This window comes from Lontra canadensis, unplaced genomic scaffold (genome assembly GCF_010015895.1).
Source record: "Lontra canadensis isolate GAN:19392208 unplaced genomic scaffold, GSC_riverotter_1.0 scaffold163, whole genome shotgun sequence".
Lineage (NCBI taxonomy): Eukaryota > Metazoa > Chordata > Mammalia > Carnivora > Mustelidae > Lontra > Lontra canadensis.
Window position 1 is genome coordinate 291,232 of NW_022631157.1, and position 13,159 is coordinate 304,390.

The 13,159-nt window shown below is 45.2% G+C and overlaps 1 protein-coding gene across 5 annotated transcripts in view; it reads right to left on the minus strand.

Moving 5' to 3' along the window:
- SUPT6H (SPT6 homolog, histone chaperone and transcription elongation factor) overlaps positions 1 to 13,159 on the minus strand; it is a 33,065-nt gene that overhangs the window by 16,999 nt on the left and 2,907 nt on the right. For 4 of the 5 annotated variants that reach the window (XM_032845370.1, XM_032845369.1, XM_032845366.1 and 1 more), the window contains exons 2-11: positions 5,819 to 5,960; positions 4,884 to 5,042; positions 4,711 to 4,787; positions 4,156 to 4,348; positions 3,853 to 3,937; positions 2,938 to 3,211; positions 2,229 to 2,330; positions 1,864 to 1,980; positions 830 to 919; positions 480 to 622 (exon numbers count right to left, since the gene is read on the minus strand). In XM_032845370.1, coding sequence (XP_032701261.1) covers positions 480 to 622; positions 830 to 919; positions 1,864 to 1,980; positions 2,229 to 2,330; positions 2,938 to 3,211; positions 3,853 to 3,937; positions 4,156 to 4,348; positions 4,711 to 4,787; positions 4,884 to 5,042; positions 5,819 to 5,927 — 1,349 coding nt within the window. In that variant the 5' untranslated portion in view covers positions 5,928 to 5,960. Of the gene's footprint in view, positions 1 to 479; positions 623 to 829; positions 920 to 1,863; positions 1,981 to 2,228; positions 2,331 to 2,937; positions 3,212 to 3,852; positions 3,938 to 4,155; positions 4,349 to 4,710; positions 4,788 to 4,883; positions 5,043 to 5,818; positions 5,961 to 8,320; positions 8,452 to 13,159 lie in introns of all 5 variants that reach the window. The other variant, XM_032845368.1, reaches the window with a different exon arrangement.

Below are 13,159 nucleotides of genomic sequence, written 5' to 3' on the forward strand. Positions count from 1 at the left end.
TGGCGGTTGTTACAACACTTGATCTTAGCCAAAAGGCCAAGAAGCGATGGTTGGCAGTTGTTACAAACAGAGATGAAACTGTTAAGTATCATGTCTCTAGCAAAGTTCAGAGTCCTTGAGAAGTCTGCCCCCCTACCCTCCAGCTTCAAGACACTGGCCACTAAAGTCATCTGCTCCCCTCCCACACGCCACACTGACGGCAAGCTCTTCAAACTCCTTTCTGGTTGTAATTTGGTTTCCCATATAACTTTACATGCAAGGAATTCTCAGATCAGCAAACACGACTGTCTTATCCTTTTAACCTTTTACACCAATATAGATCACTAAAATGAATCTGCCTGCCAGAAAAATCACTTCTGATGTGGTGACAAATCGGATTTTTAAAGGATGGACCCTGAGCTGAGGACTTAGTAGCTTACGCTGCTCCCTGGGGGGCTGCCTGTGGTCTCCCTGCATGGAATAAACCCTGTACACATCACCTCTCCATGTCGGTGGTATCCAGAGCCCGGATGCCATCAGCAAGGGGTTTGTCAGGGTCAGCGGAAATCTGCTCATACTGGTAAGCCTGCATCTTCTCAAACAGCCGTGTTAGGTTCTCTTTGCGGATCCTCAGTTGGGTCCACTAGGACGAGAGAGAGCAGGGGTAAGTGCTGGTGTTTGGCCTCGGAGACCTGAGGCTGCCTGTTTCTTACCCGGAGCCCCTGGAGGGAGAGCTTGATAGGCTGGGGAGGTTTGGGCTGCCACCTGGTATGTATAGGCAGCTTGGACTCTGGCAGTAGTGGTGCCCAATCCATACCTCAGCCTCTTAGGGGCCATAGATCCATCTTACCTTTTCATCCCACTGCCACACCCTCCATAGGTCATTGATGTGCAACTCAGGCTCCACATATTCTTTACGGTAGAAAGCAATAAAAGGCACCTAGAGTAGTATGGAGACTGCAGTCAACCAGAGTGGAAAGATCTGTAAGGCGCTCCTTTGACAGAGGGATAAATAGTGCTAGAAAATTCTAGTCAGAAGTTTGACCTCCCTCACAGGCTCATCAAGGGCCTATGCTCTCCCCAGCAGGGGAAAATGATGCTGGAGACAGGTAGCATCATTTTCCTGATCACCAGAGTCTCCTTTGGTTCTCACACTCTTGAGCCAAGGCACCACATCTGAGGACAGGAGAAGGGGGCTCCCCATCTGACAGGTAGCTCCCTTTTCCCTCAATCCCTAAGTGAATTTCTTTCTTTTTTTAAAGATTTTTATTTATTTATTTGACAGAGAGACACGGCAAGAGAGGGAACACAAGCAGGGGGAGTGGGAGAGGGAGACGCAAGCTCCCCACTGAGCAGGGAATCTGATGCGGGGCTCCATCCCACACAACCTAAGCCGAGGCAGATCTTAACAACTGAGCCACCCAGGTGCCCCCCCTTTTTAAAGATTTTATTTATTTATTTGACAGAGAGAGAGATCACAAGTAGGCAGAGAGGCAGGCAGAGAGGGGGAAACAGGCTCCCCGCAGAGCAGAGAGCCCGATGTGGGGTTCGATCCCAGGACCCTGGGATCATGACCTGAGCTGAAGGCAGAGGCTTTAACCCACTGAGCCACCCAGGGCCCGCCCCCCCCCGTTTTGTTTTTGAGAGTGCGTGCACAAGCATGTGCACAGCAGGGTGGGGTGGGGTGCGGGGTGGGCAGAGGGGCATAGAGACAATCTAAAGCAGGTTCCATGCCCAGCACAGAGCCTGATTTGGAGCTCAATCCCAAAATCCCGAGATCAGGACCTGAGCCAAAATCAAGAGCTGGACACTCAACTGAGCCACCCAGGCACCCCCACAGCTCAATTTCTAAACAATGGGCCATTAGAGAGCTTGAGCCGCTACCTCAAAGTGCTGATTTCGCATGAAGCCTAGGGCTTCTTTAATCTTCTGAATTGTGCTGGGTCCTTTTCGACTGAAGCTGCTGGTTGGCTGCCCTCGGTCTAGGTAATCACAGCTTTCCTACGGCCAGAAGAAAACAGAAATGGCAACAATGCTTTTATTTGTTTTGTCTTACCATGTGTGAAACTGCTTCATGTCAAAGGATAACCTTAACAGATGAAATCTAGGAACATCTCTCATACGCATACACACACTCATACTATCCTGTACTAAGCACACAGACGTCTGGGGCATGGGAGGAGCAGATCTTCACCTTGATAAAGTGGCCTCCAGTTCATGTCAAACCTAAGGATCTTTTTTTTGGATACCTGCAGAGAAATGGTTGGTGTGGCAAAGGCATTCCTGTATATCCAGTCAGCTTCTTCTTCTAGTTCATCATCTTCAGCCCCCTTAACTGGGATGGAGCGGAGCTGTGGGGGAGAAGACAACAGTGAGGCCGACTTTATCCTGTATTCCTGTGGGAAACACACATACCACTTCAGGACAGAAACGTTAGCTCCACAGACACAATTTCCAGCACCCTGGAAGAGTGCTGTCCTGGCACGAAGTAAACGCCTTGTGTATCTGCTAAAGGAAGCGTGCCATTTTAAGAACCATAAGCACAAGAGCCTTCTCTAAGAGCTGGACTCCCTGCACCCCCTGGTCAGATGGGGTTCAAAGCCAATTTCCAACATACCATCCAATATCAGATTGTTGCTAGACTGTTCCTCTGCTACAACTTTTGGAGGAAGGAGGCACAAGGCAGGTGATGACAGACTGGCAGAAGGACAGAAGCTGGTGCTTGCTCGCTTGGTTTCTTTTTTTAAAGATTTTATTATTTATTTGACAGAGAGAGAGAGGGAGAGAGACAGCAAGGGAACACAAGCAGGGGGAGTGGGAGAGGGAGAAGTAGGCTTCCCACCGAGCAGGGAGCCCGAGGCAGGACAGGATCCCAAGGCTCTGGGATCATGACCTGAGCTGAAGGCAGAGGTTAAACAACTTGAGCCACGCAAGCGTGCAAAGCTGGTGCTTTCTCACCTGGAACCTCTCAGGCAGGTCTGTGGCCCGGATTTCATTGTCCTGATCTGTGAGGTGGCTGCTTTCTAGTTCGCTGGGCTCGTACATCTCGAAGATGCTCCTGCGGCTCACACGTTTCTTGGTGGTCTTCTTGGGGCGCACGCGGATCTCACCCTCAGCCTCATCATCCTCATACTCATACTCTTCCTCCAGTTCTTCATCGTACTCGTTATATTTCTCAAACTCGTCATAGTCAAAGTCCACACCAAAAATCTCCTGGGCTTCCTGCAGGGCCCTGTGGGTGACAGCAAGAGGCTGTTGGGCCAGGTTCTGGTGAGAGGAGAGAGATGCACCCCATGCAGAGATCCTTTACTTGCCCCAAAGGAAACAAAGATTAAGAAAAAGATAAATTAAAAAAGCGTATTTACTACGGAATAAAGGCTTAGTTGGGGGATATTTCTGGGAAAATTATTATATATGGAAGATAAAAAGCCCATGGCTGGTAATGTGCCCATGTCAGGGATCAAAGAGCAACAGGGCACACAACAGAGGTCCATATTCTGCTCAGCAGAGCCATCTTCTGCTAAGGAAACACAGTATTCTCTTAGAGCAAAAGCTTTCGTGCAACAAAATTATACTTAGAAGGCCGATATACAGATGAGTAAACATAGAGCCACAGGTGCAGAGGGAGGCTGGATGGAGGCGTACACACAGGTGACTCCGCCCTGAGACCACAATGGCCCCATAATGCAGAGCGCTCTCAGGGCTTCTAGGAGCAGTCTGACATTCCTGCCCAGGAAAGCTTATCTGAGGCAGGGAAGCAAAAACGGTTCAGAGCTGGGATGTTCCATTTTTGGCAGAAACACCTGACCTCCTCCTTCCTGACTGCATCTACTCAGATGCCCGTATCACCACCCTGTAGCAGACCCCACTCACGCATCTGTGTATCCGGGAAGCTTTTTCCGCCACTTAGGTTTTTTCAGAGGCTGTCCATCATCATCCACAATGAAGTCATCAATGTCTGGGCAGGGAAGGAAGGGATTAGTGCTCAGAGGCAGGGCATGAGCCAGGACTGAATGGCTTTATTTCCTATTATGTGAGTGGCCAGGGAGAAGAGTAGGGAGACTCCTAAAAATGAACTTCTTTCTGTCAAATGCTGGGGGCCTGTAGCTGCAGGATGGTTTCCCACCCTGCTCGTAAGCCAGGCAATCCCAGGCTTCCCTGCCTGATGCCACATACCTGATTCTTCATCATCTTCCTCCTCCTCCTCTGGAGGAGCCATGGGGGCCTCCACGGCTTCCTGCCCTTCTTCCCCTTCCCCATCCTGGAAGATTTCCTCCGCAATTGCCTCTTTTTCATGTTCTTCTTTGCCATATTCCTCCTCGTCATCATCCTCATCATCTGACATTTTTTTGACACGTCGGTATTTTTGCTAGGGGTGGGAAAACCTTTCTCATCAGGGTCTGAGGGGACGGGCATAAGGACGCTTGCTTTCTAGTCTCACTCCCATTTTCCCACCATGGTTGCGCTGACCGAGGGAGATGGCAAAGAACATGTTAAGTGATGCTCTTTGAGCACCAAGCCCACCCCTGAAACTCTGACAAGCCTGTCTCCAACAGGAACCCTGTTCGGGGATGCAAAGCTAGTCTCCACGGCACAAGGACACGGAGCAACTTTCTCTTCCCTAATGCTTCCCAAAGCATTCTGGAGTGCCTCATCCCCCCGAAATCACGGAGTTTCAAGGATTTTTCTTTCCTTCATTCCCCAGGGACAGAGATAAAGAGTGACACTTACTCCTCTTTTGACTTTGACACCCAAATTCTCCTCAATGAGGTCAAAATCATCATCCTCCAGGCGGTCATCAAAAGATGCTGGAGAAAACAAAGTGTTACCCATGGCGACGGAGAGGTCCCCTTCTCCACTTCAATTTCCACCCAGCCTCGCTTGACTGAGGAGAGACTACTCACTGCGTTTTCTCTTCTTGTGGCCAACATCATCTTCTGAATCACCAGAGTCACTACCCTCATCCTCCTCCCCTTCATCTTCATCGTCATCATCATTGATAAAGCCTTTCAGATTGCCTTGCTCATCCTGATCATCTAGGTTCTCCTCCTCCTCCTCCTCATCTGGAAAACATGCATGTTTGAGGCATGGAGTTTGGGTAATGGGCTGGAGTGGGGCGGGGCCACCTGCTTGACTGTGAATCTCTCTGTGCTCTAAAGCTAATGTTATGGGTGCCATGCTAACTTTTCAGCCTCATCTAAAGATGTAAAACATGGCCACTGACTTACAGCAGCAGTATCTGGAAAAGAATGATCTCCTTTCTATGTTCACCATCTGTATTTAGGCAAAGATGATCTTCCTAATTACTTGGGCTCTTCAAAATTCACACTAGGGGTTTTAGAGCCACCAATAATCTTTGTTTTCCTCTTAGTTTATAAATTTGGCAGCTATATTAGTTCTTTTATCCATAATTCTTTTGATAAAACTTACATTTACCTTTCTGTCTTTAAAGCCATTTCATGGTTCTACTCTGCTGAGAATCCTAATGGTTGCGTTTGGCCAGAGAAATAGGAAAATGGGCACAAAAATACCAACACTGCTAGGTCTCTAAAAGAGGAAAACATTATGTATGTATTTATTCGTTGGTTTACTTTCTGTCCCCACCCACTAATGTAAACTCCAAGACAGCAGGGTCTTTATATTTCTAGTTCTAGGCACAGTGCCTGGCATACAGCAGACAGATGCTCAGTAAGTATTTTCTATAAATTACTGAAAATTCTCAAGCTGGTACCTCATGTGTGATAACTTCTGTGCTCAGCCTGAGCCTCTCATCAGCAAGAATCCAACTATCCAAAGCTTAGCAATAGTGGGGAGAAGCTTGAGGCTGGGGCCTCCTCACCGTCATCCTCCTCCTCCACAAATTTCTTGGTGACTCGGGGCACCACTTCGCCTTCATCATTGTACTCTTCCTCCGACTCCTCGGCCTCGCTTTCCACAAAATCAGACATGGCTGCAGCTTCTCACGGCCTGCCCAAAGATGCCTAGGGAAGAAAGGAAGATGGGGATGAAAAAATTTAAAAATGAGACACATGACTTTACAGAGAACCCTTAAGCCTTTCCACCAACAGCCATTTAGTCACATGCCACAACTCTGCCTCCTCCATCATTCCCACCGAGGGAGGAGACAGTAAGAATCAGATGGCTCCATCGCATCCATTTTCCACCCCTCCCATGGTCACCGCTCTCACATGTTCCTTTAAAAAGATGATTGATTAAAAAAAGAAGATAACTGATTACCCTGGACTTCTTCATATACAGTTGACTCTTGAACAGCAGGAGTTTAAGCTGCATGAATCCACTTAGAGATTTTTTTTCAATAAATACAGACTACTGTAAATGCATTTTCTCTTCCATGTGATTTTTTTTTTAAAAGATTTTATTTATTTATTTGACACAGAGAGAGAGAGAGATCACAAGTAGGCAGAGAGGCAGGCAGAGAGAAAGAGAGGGAAGCAGGCTCCCTGCTGAGCAGAGAGCCCGATGAGGGGCTCGATCCCAGGACCCTGAGATCATGACCTGAACCGAAGGCAAAGGTTTAACCCACTGAGCCACCCAGTGGCTTAACCCACTTAACCCACATGCCCCTCCATATGATTTTCTTAACATTTTCTTTTCTCTAGTTTACTTTAAGCATATACAGTAATATATATATAGTATATAATACATATAATGTCCAAAATGTATTCATTGACTATTTAGGTTATCATGTTATGTTATCCCAGTCCACAGTAGGCTATTGGTAAAGTTTAAGGGGAGTCAAAAGTTATATGCAGATTTTTAACCGTGGGGGAGGCCAGTGCCCTTAACTCCTACGTTGTTCAAGGGTCAACTGTATAACAAAGGATTTTATCTCACTTATCATTTGGGGGCAGGAATGGGTGAATGAGGAAAGAAATTAGTGTAGGAGTGGTTATATAAGTAGGGATATGGTAGCAGCGAGATTGTATGACTTGCTCATAAGAAATCTGGGTATTTCTTAAGCAAGTGCCACCTAAATGACAGATACTTTCATTTACACTACATTTGGCTGCTGACAGAGTGAAAAGGACAATTCTTTTCCACAGATTAAATGACATTTCATGAACTTGAGCCACGTGTGTGACTACTGATTGGGAACATTTGAATGGAGAAGGGGGTCTCTTTAGAAACATCAGAACCATAACTCTATTTTTACCATTTACTTCCCTAGCCAAAAAACATTTTGAAAGTGACTTCCACGGCCTACAAAATAAATGCAGCATAGTTAAATGCAAAGATTGCTGAGCTTAAGAGTACAGATCAAAACCTGGTCCCGTCATCTACCAGATATAGAAACTAAGCAAATTATTGAATTTGTCTGGATTATCAACTTCTTCTGAAAAACAGGAACAGCACTACCTACCTTGTAGAGCAGTTGAGACTATTAGATGACACAGGGGAAAGAACCAAATTTACGGTTTCAATCAATGTTAACTGAGTCTGAATTTGAATCTTGGGCCTAATTTTTCTCAGCATTCTGTAATTTTGTACCAACCAGTCCCAACTCTGTCTTCTACCTCCCCGCTTTTGGACTCACCCAGAGCCTGGAAATGGCAGAACCATAACATGGAGTTATGTGGGCCTTGTAGGGCTTTATTAGATTTATTTATTTGAGAGAGAGAGAGAGAGAGAGGAAGGAGAATCTCAAGCGGACTCTGCACTGAACATGGAGCCCAATGCATAGCTGGGTTCCATGACCCTGAAACCAAGAGTAGGACGCTTAAACGACCATGCTACCCAGGTGCCCCACATCTTGTAGGACTTTAAAAAAAACAGGGGCACCTGGGTGGCTCAGTGGGTTAAAGCCCCTGCCTTTGGCTCAGGTCATGATCCTGAAGCTGGCTGCTGATAAACTCAGCATCATTTCTCACCTTGTCCTGAATTATGGTTCATCGTGTATGTGCCCTTTCTCCACACCTAAGACCACAAGCTTCAGGATATTAAAGACCATATCTAATTGAAGGAGTACTAAAAACTATGTGAAAACATAAATGGCAAAACAAGAGGCATCAGAAGGCACTTTGTGATTCTGTACCAAGTAACTTATATCCTTCTAGTGCTCTGCACAAAATAGGAACAGCTAAATATCTGTTAAATATATTACTTGTGTTTTCATATTGTTGCCACATTCCCAGGTAAAGATGGCAGTGGGATGGGAGAAAAGAGGAGGTTGGCTAAGTTACCTGAAATGGTCTGAGCTCTAGAAGGAGCCTTAGGTGCTATGGCTCTAATTTTTCTGGAAATTACCCTTACTGATATCAACTGATATCACAAGCAATTAATTTAAGATTGACTGAACTCAAAAAAACAAAACTGAAGGTACTGAGTTCTGGTGGAAAGGGAGGGGCAATGACATGGTCTTATGTTCAATTTCAGGCTGAGGTTTCAGATGCCATTCAAGCTTTACTGAATGCCTGCCGTGTACGCAGACGTGTACATACGTTCTGCTCAGACCTGGGGATTTGAGGAGAAGCAGGATTATTTCTGGTAGAGGGAGAGAGATGTGAAAACAAATAAGGACCATGGAACAATTTTATGCATTACATGCAGAAAGCAGGCACAGGAAGAGATTAGAAACCACACAATCCACAACACTCACACAAAACTCAAGCAAACTAATATAGGCTTTTCCTTTAAGCAATGAAAAAAACAAGAGTGCCCAGAGGAACAGTAATCACACACCTACCAAGTCCCAGACACTTAAGGAACATCTATTAACCCCTACACTGTCCTCGGAGTTACACTGCACTCTCTCCACTCAACAAAGGAGATGAAAGACTCACAGAGGAAGTCACTTGTTCAAGTTGCTACAAATATCAACTGTAAGAGCTGAGATCTGAGTTAAATTGTGTCAGACTCCGAAGTCACAGCTGCACAGTTGTTTCTAGTATGTCAGCAGGTCTCCAAGTGTGGTCAGGGGACCACCTCCTCCCTTCTCTCATGAGTGTACAGTGGAGTCTTCCAGAGGTAATATGACGTATAGTATCGCAACACTGAATGCAGAAACAGATATGAAAACCCAACTGTATTCTATGAAGGGAGACATTAAAAAGATTGGGGCAGGGCGCCTGGGTGGCTCATTCAGGTAAGCATCCGACTCTTGGATTCAGCTCAGGTCGTGATCTTAGAGTTATGGGATGGAGCCCTGCACTGGGTGGAGTCTGCTTGTTCCTCTTCCTCTGCTCCCCTCATTCCCCACACTGTGTACATGTTCTCTCTCTCAAATACATAAAGTCTTTAAAACAATGTCACTCTTCTCACTACTTTTGTTTTGAAGATTGTAATTTTTTTTTTAAGATTTTATTTATTTATTTGACAGACAGAGAACACAAGTAGGCAGAGAGGCAGGCAGAGAGAGAGAGAGAGAAGCAGGCTCTGCACTGAGCAGAGAGCCCGATGCGGGGCTCGATCCCAGGACCCTGGGATCATGACCTGAGCCGAAGGCAGAGGCTTTAACCCACTGTGCCACCCAGGCGCCCCTGTAATTGTTTTTTTAATAAAAGTATCATTTATGTTAAAATGTAGTGAGCTTATTTTTTCCCCAGTTATATTATTAACATATAATAGGCATAAAACACTGTGTAAGTTTAAGGTGCATAACGTGTTAATTTAATATACCCATATACTGCAAAATAATTACTTTTTCGGTGATACTTTATTATTTCAAAATGAATTAATATACTCAATTGTAATTTATCTCATAAACATCAAAATACAAAAATCTCATAAACATCAACAGATACAACTCACATAAACACGATGTCTTTGCAATCTGAAATTATTTTTCAGATTATAAAGGGGTCCTAAGATCAACACTTTTTTTTTTTTTTTAAAGATTTTATTTATTTATTTGACAGACAGAGATCACAAGCAGGCAGAGAGTCAGGCAGAGAGAGGAGGAAGCAGGCTCCCCGCTGAGCAGAGAGCCCGATGCGGGGCTCGATCCCAGGACACTGAGATCACGACCTGAGCCGAAGGCAGCGGCCCAATCCACTGAGCCACCCAGGCGCCCCATAAGATCAACACATTTGAGAGTTGCTATGCTATACAGCTATACACCCACCGGGTGGTGATATAAGTCTTGTGGTTAGACTGATATTCTTTTTTCCCCCAAGACCTATGTCCTTAAGGTAATTTACTTTGAGTACTGTAGAAAGTGAGTATCTAAAACTGCTAATTAAATCTAGTGCTCTAATTTGAATCCTCACATCAAGCCCCCGCCCCCAGCCCTGAACTAAGCCATTAAAAATAGATTTGGGTACAGCACCCCCCACACACATGGCTTGCTTTAATTAGGCTATCAGACCCACAAATTCAGTCTTATAAGGCCTCAACATCTTCATATTAAATCCCAGCTCCTGCAGACCAGATGCCCTTCCATCTACTCACCAGAGAGAAACAGACAGCCTACCTGACAAAAACAACAGCTTTTTCTGTCTCTGGGGGGGCAGCTGGTGCTCTGTGCTATGTGCAGCTTTCCTCCCATTCCCTAGGTTAGCAATAAAGTACATGCTGTGCTCTAGTGGGGGGAATGCTTCCAGTCTAGCTCAGTGCCAAGACTTTCAGTTAAAGAGGTGTACCAGAAGCAAGCCTGACTTGCTGCAACTCGCAGGAGCTAAATGTGTGGAGGGTGCCGCAGCACTGCAGGCTGAGGTTGGCAAGCAGCACCTATTCTCGAACAAAAACACTCTTTATTAGTGTATGATTACTATTAACATATGATATCTGAGATGAGCCCAGCAGAGTTCAGATTTTTTATTTAGAACTTAGGCTCTTGAATTTTCCCCACATTCAGACGTAAGTTAAATCTGCTACTGAAATAGGTCTAGAAAGGGCATGGGGTAACGAAGAGAAGTTTCTCCAGGCAGAAGCACAGCTGCAGTACAAGATGTGGCTCAAAGGGAGAGGCTGGCCGTTACCATGACATTCTCTGGAAGAGGAATGGAGCTGGGATCAGATTGCCACAGGGAGGCCCTTGGCAGTCTCTCCTTTTCAACAAGATGATGTAGGGGGCAATTAAAAGGAGACCAGAGCAAAAACGATGTCTGTTAATTCCCTCCACTGCCAGCTTCAATGAACATTTACTTTTAAATACATACATATATACGTGTGTGTGTGTTTACACACACACACACACACACACACACACAGGATTAAGCTCTGTGCTGGGACTTGGGTATATATAAATGAGTAAAATATGCTTTTTTACCTTGGTTGAATTCAATCTATGTCAAAAAATTTGTAAATGCAGTTATGACAAAGCATAATGAATATTGTATCATAGTTATATACCAGGACTATGGGAGCGATATGAAGAGAGAGAGAGATGTCAGAGAATGCCTCAGAAAAGCTGATGCCTGAGTTGAGAGGAATTAAGAGGATAATCTGGAAAAAGCAACATGAGCAAAGGTTTAGGTCTAAAAGGGCCTAGTGGTATGGGGAACAGCTCCTCAAGTCTGCTATGGAGTTCCAACTCTAAAACGTTCTGTATTTTAAATTGAACAAAAGCCCAGGACTATTTCAAAAGTGTTCACAAGGGACTACCCAATTTGGAATTCAAAAACCTGGAAGTTTAGTAAATGAAGTATTCAGAATCCACTTAAGAAAAGTTCTTTTAAATTCAGAACTCTTGGGGCACCTGGGTGGCTCAGTGGGTTAAAGCCTCTGCCTTCGGCTCAGGTCATGATCTCAGGGTCCTGGGATCGAGCCCCGCATCGGGCTCTCTGCTCAGTGGGAAGCCTGCTTCCTCCTCTCTCTCTGCCTGCTTCTCTCCCTACTTGTGATCTCCGTCTGTCAAATAAATAAATAAAATCTTAAAAAAAAAAAAAAAAAAAATCTTTAAATTCAGAACTCTTGAAGAAAAATCCTAATCAAACCAAATCAAGATGTTAAAATAAGGAAAAAGTAAGAGGTGCCTGGCTGGCTCAGTCAGTAGAGCATGCACTGATCTCAGGGTTGTAAATTCAAGCCCATGTTGGGTGCAGAGATTACTTAAAAAACAAAACAAAACAGGGCGCCTGGGTGGCTCAGGGGGTTAAGCCTCTGCCTTCGGCTCAGGTCATGATCCCAGGGTCCTGGGATGGAGCCCCACATCGGGCTCTCTGCTCAGCAGGGAGCCTGCTTCCCTTCCTCTCTCTCTGCCTACCAAACAAATAAATAAAATTAAAACAAAACCACACACACACACAAAACAGAAAACGTTAACTCCATCTATCATCACTTTAATGTGCACACCACGTTTACAGGAAATAACAATATTATGAACTTTTTTTTTTAAGGGTTTTATTTATTTATTTGAGTGAGAGAGAGTGTAAGTAAGAGAGAGCACAAGCCAGAAGGGAGAGGATGGGGGAGAGGGAGAAGCCGACTCCTCGCTGACCAGGGAGCCCGATGAGGGGCTTGATCCTAGGACCCTGGCATCATGACCTGAGCTAAAGGTAGATGATTAACGACTGAGCCACCTAAGTGCCCCTCTTAGGATCTTTTCAATAACAGAGCATAGAAAGCATTATTGTTAATGATGACTAGCATAAGTAATTTAAAAATACAAGTAATCTCTTCTCTTTCCACATTTACTTGCAGAATAAGGACAAAAGAGGAGCAGAAACAACTGAAATATGTAACCAGAATCAGAATCCCTGCAAGAGAGGGTGGGAGTAAGTTACTGAGTCTTGTGCCACACACACTAGGGAACATATTCCTAACCATGGAGGGCCAGATCTGCCACTGCAGCACAAAATCTGACACTGATGATATGTAAATGAATGGGAGTTGCTTAATTTGGCCAAGGAGCTTTAATTTGTTGACCCATGATCTAGGCGTACAGGGGTAACTGAAAGAATTGGTGACCAAGGTACCATGGGAGCCCATAAGAGTGGACTTCAATCTGGTTTTGAGAAAGTGACTTTGAATAAAGACTGTAAAACTGCGGAGGAATTAGCTAAGGGGAGGAGCTGGCTTCTCTGGTGGTCATACGAGGAGTGGTGGTATTGGAGGAGAGTATTTCCAGCACAAGGCCCAAGGCCAGTGGCAGGGCCAGTGAGGGCCAGTTTGACTAGAGAGGGAGCAGGGGTCATAATGAGTTGGAGTGAAGTCATAAGAATCTCGACAGAGTAAGTTAAAGATTGTGGACTCTAAAAGGTGCTGGGAAAACCCCTGTAGG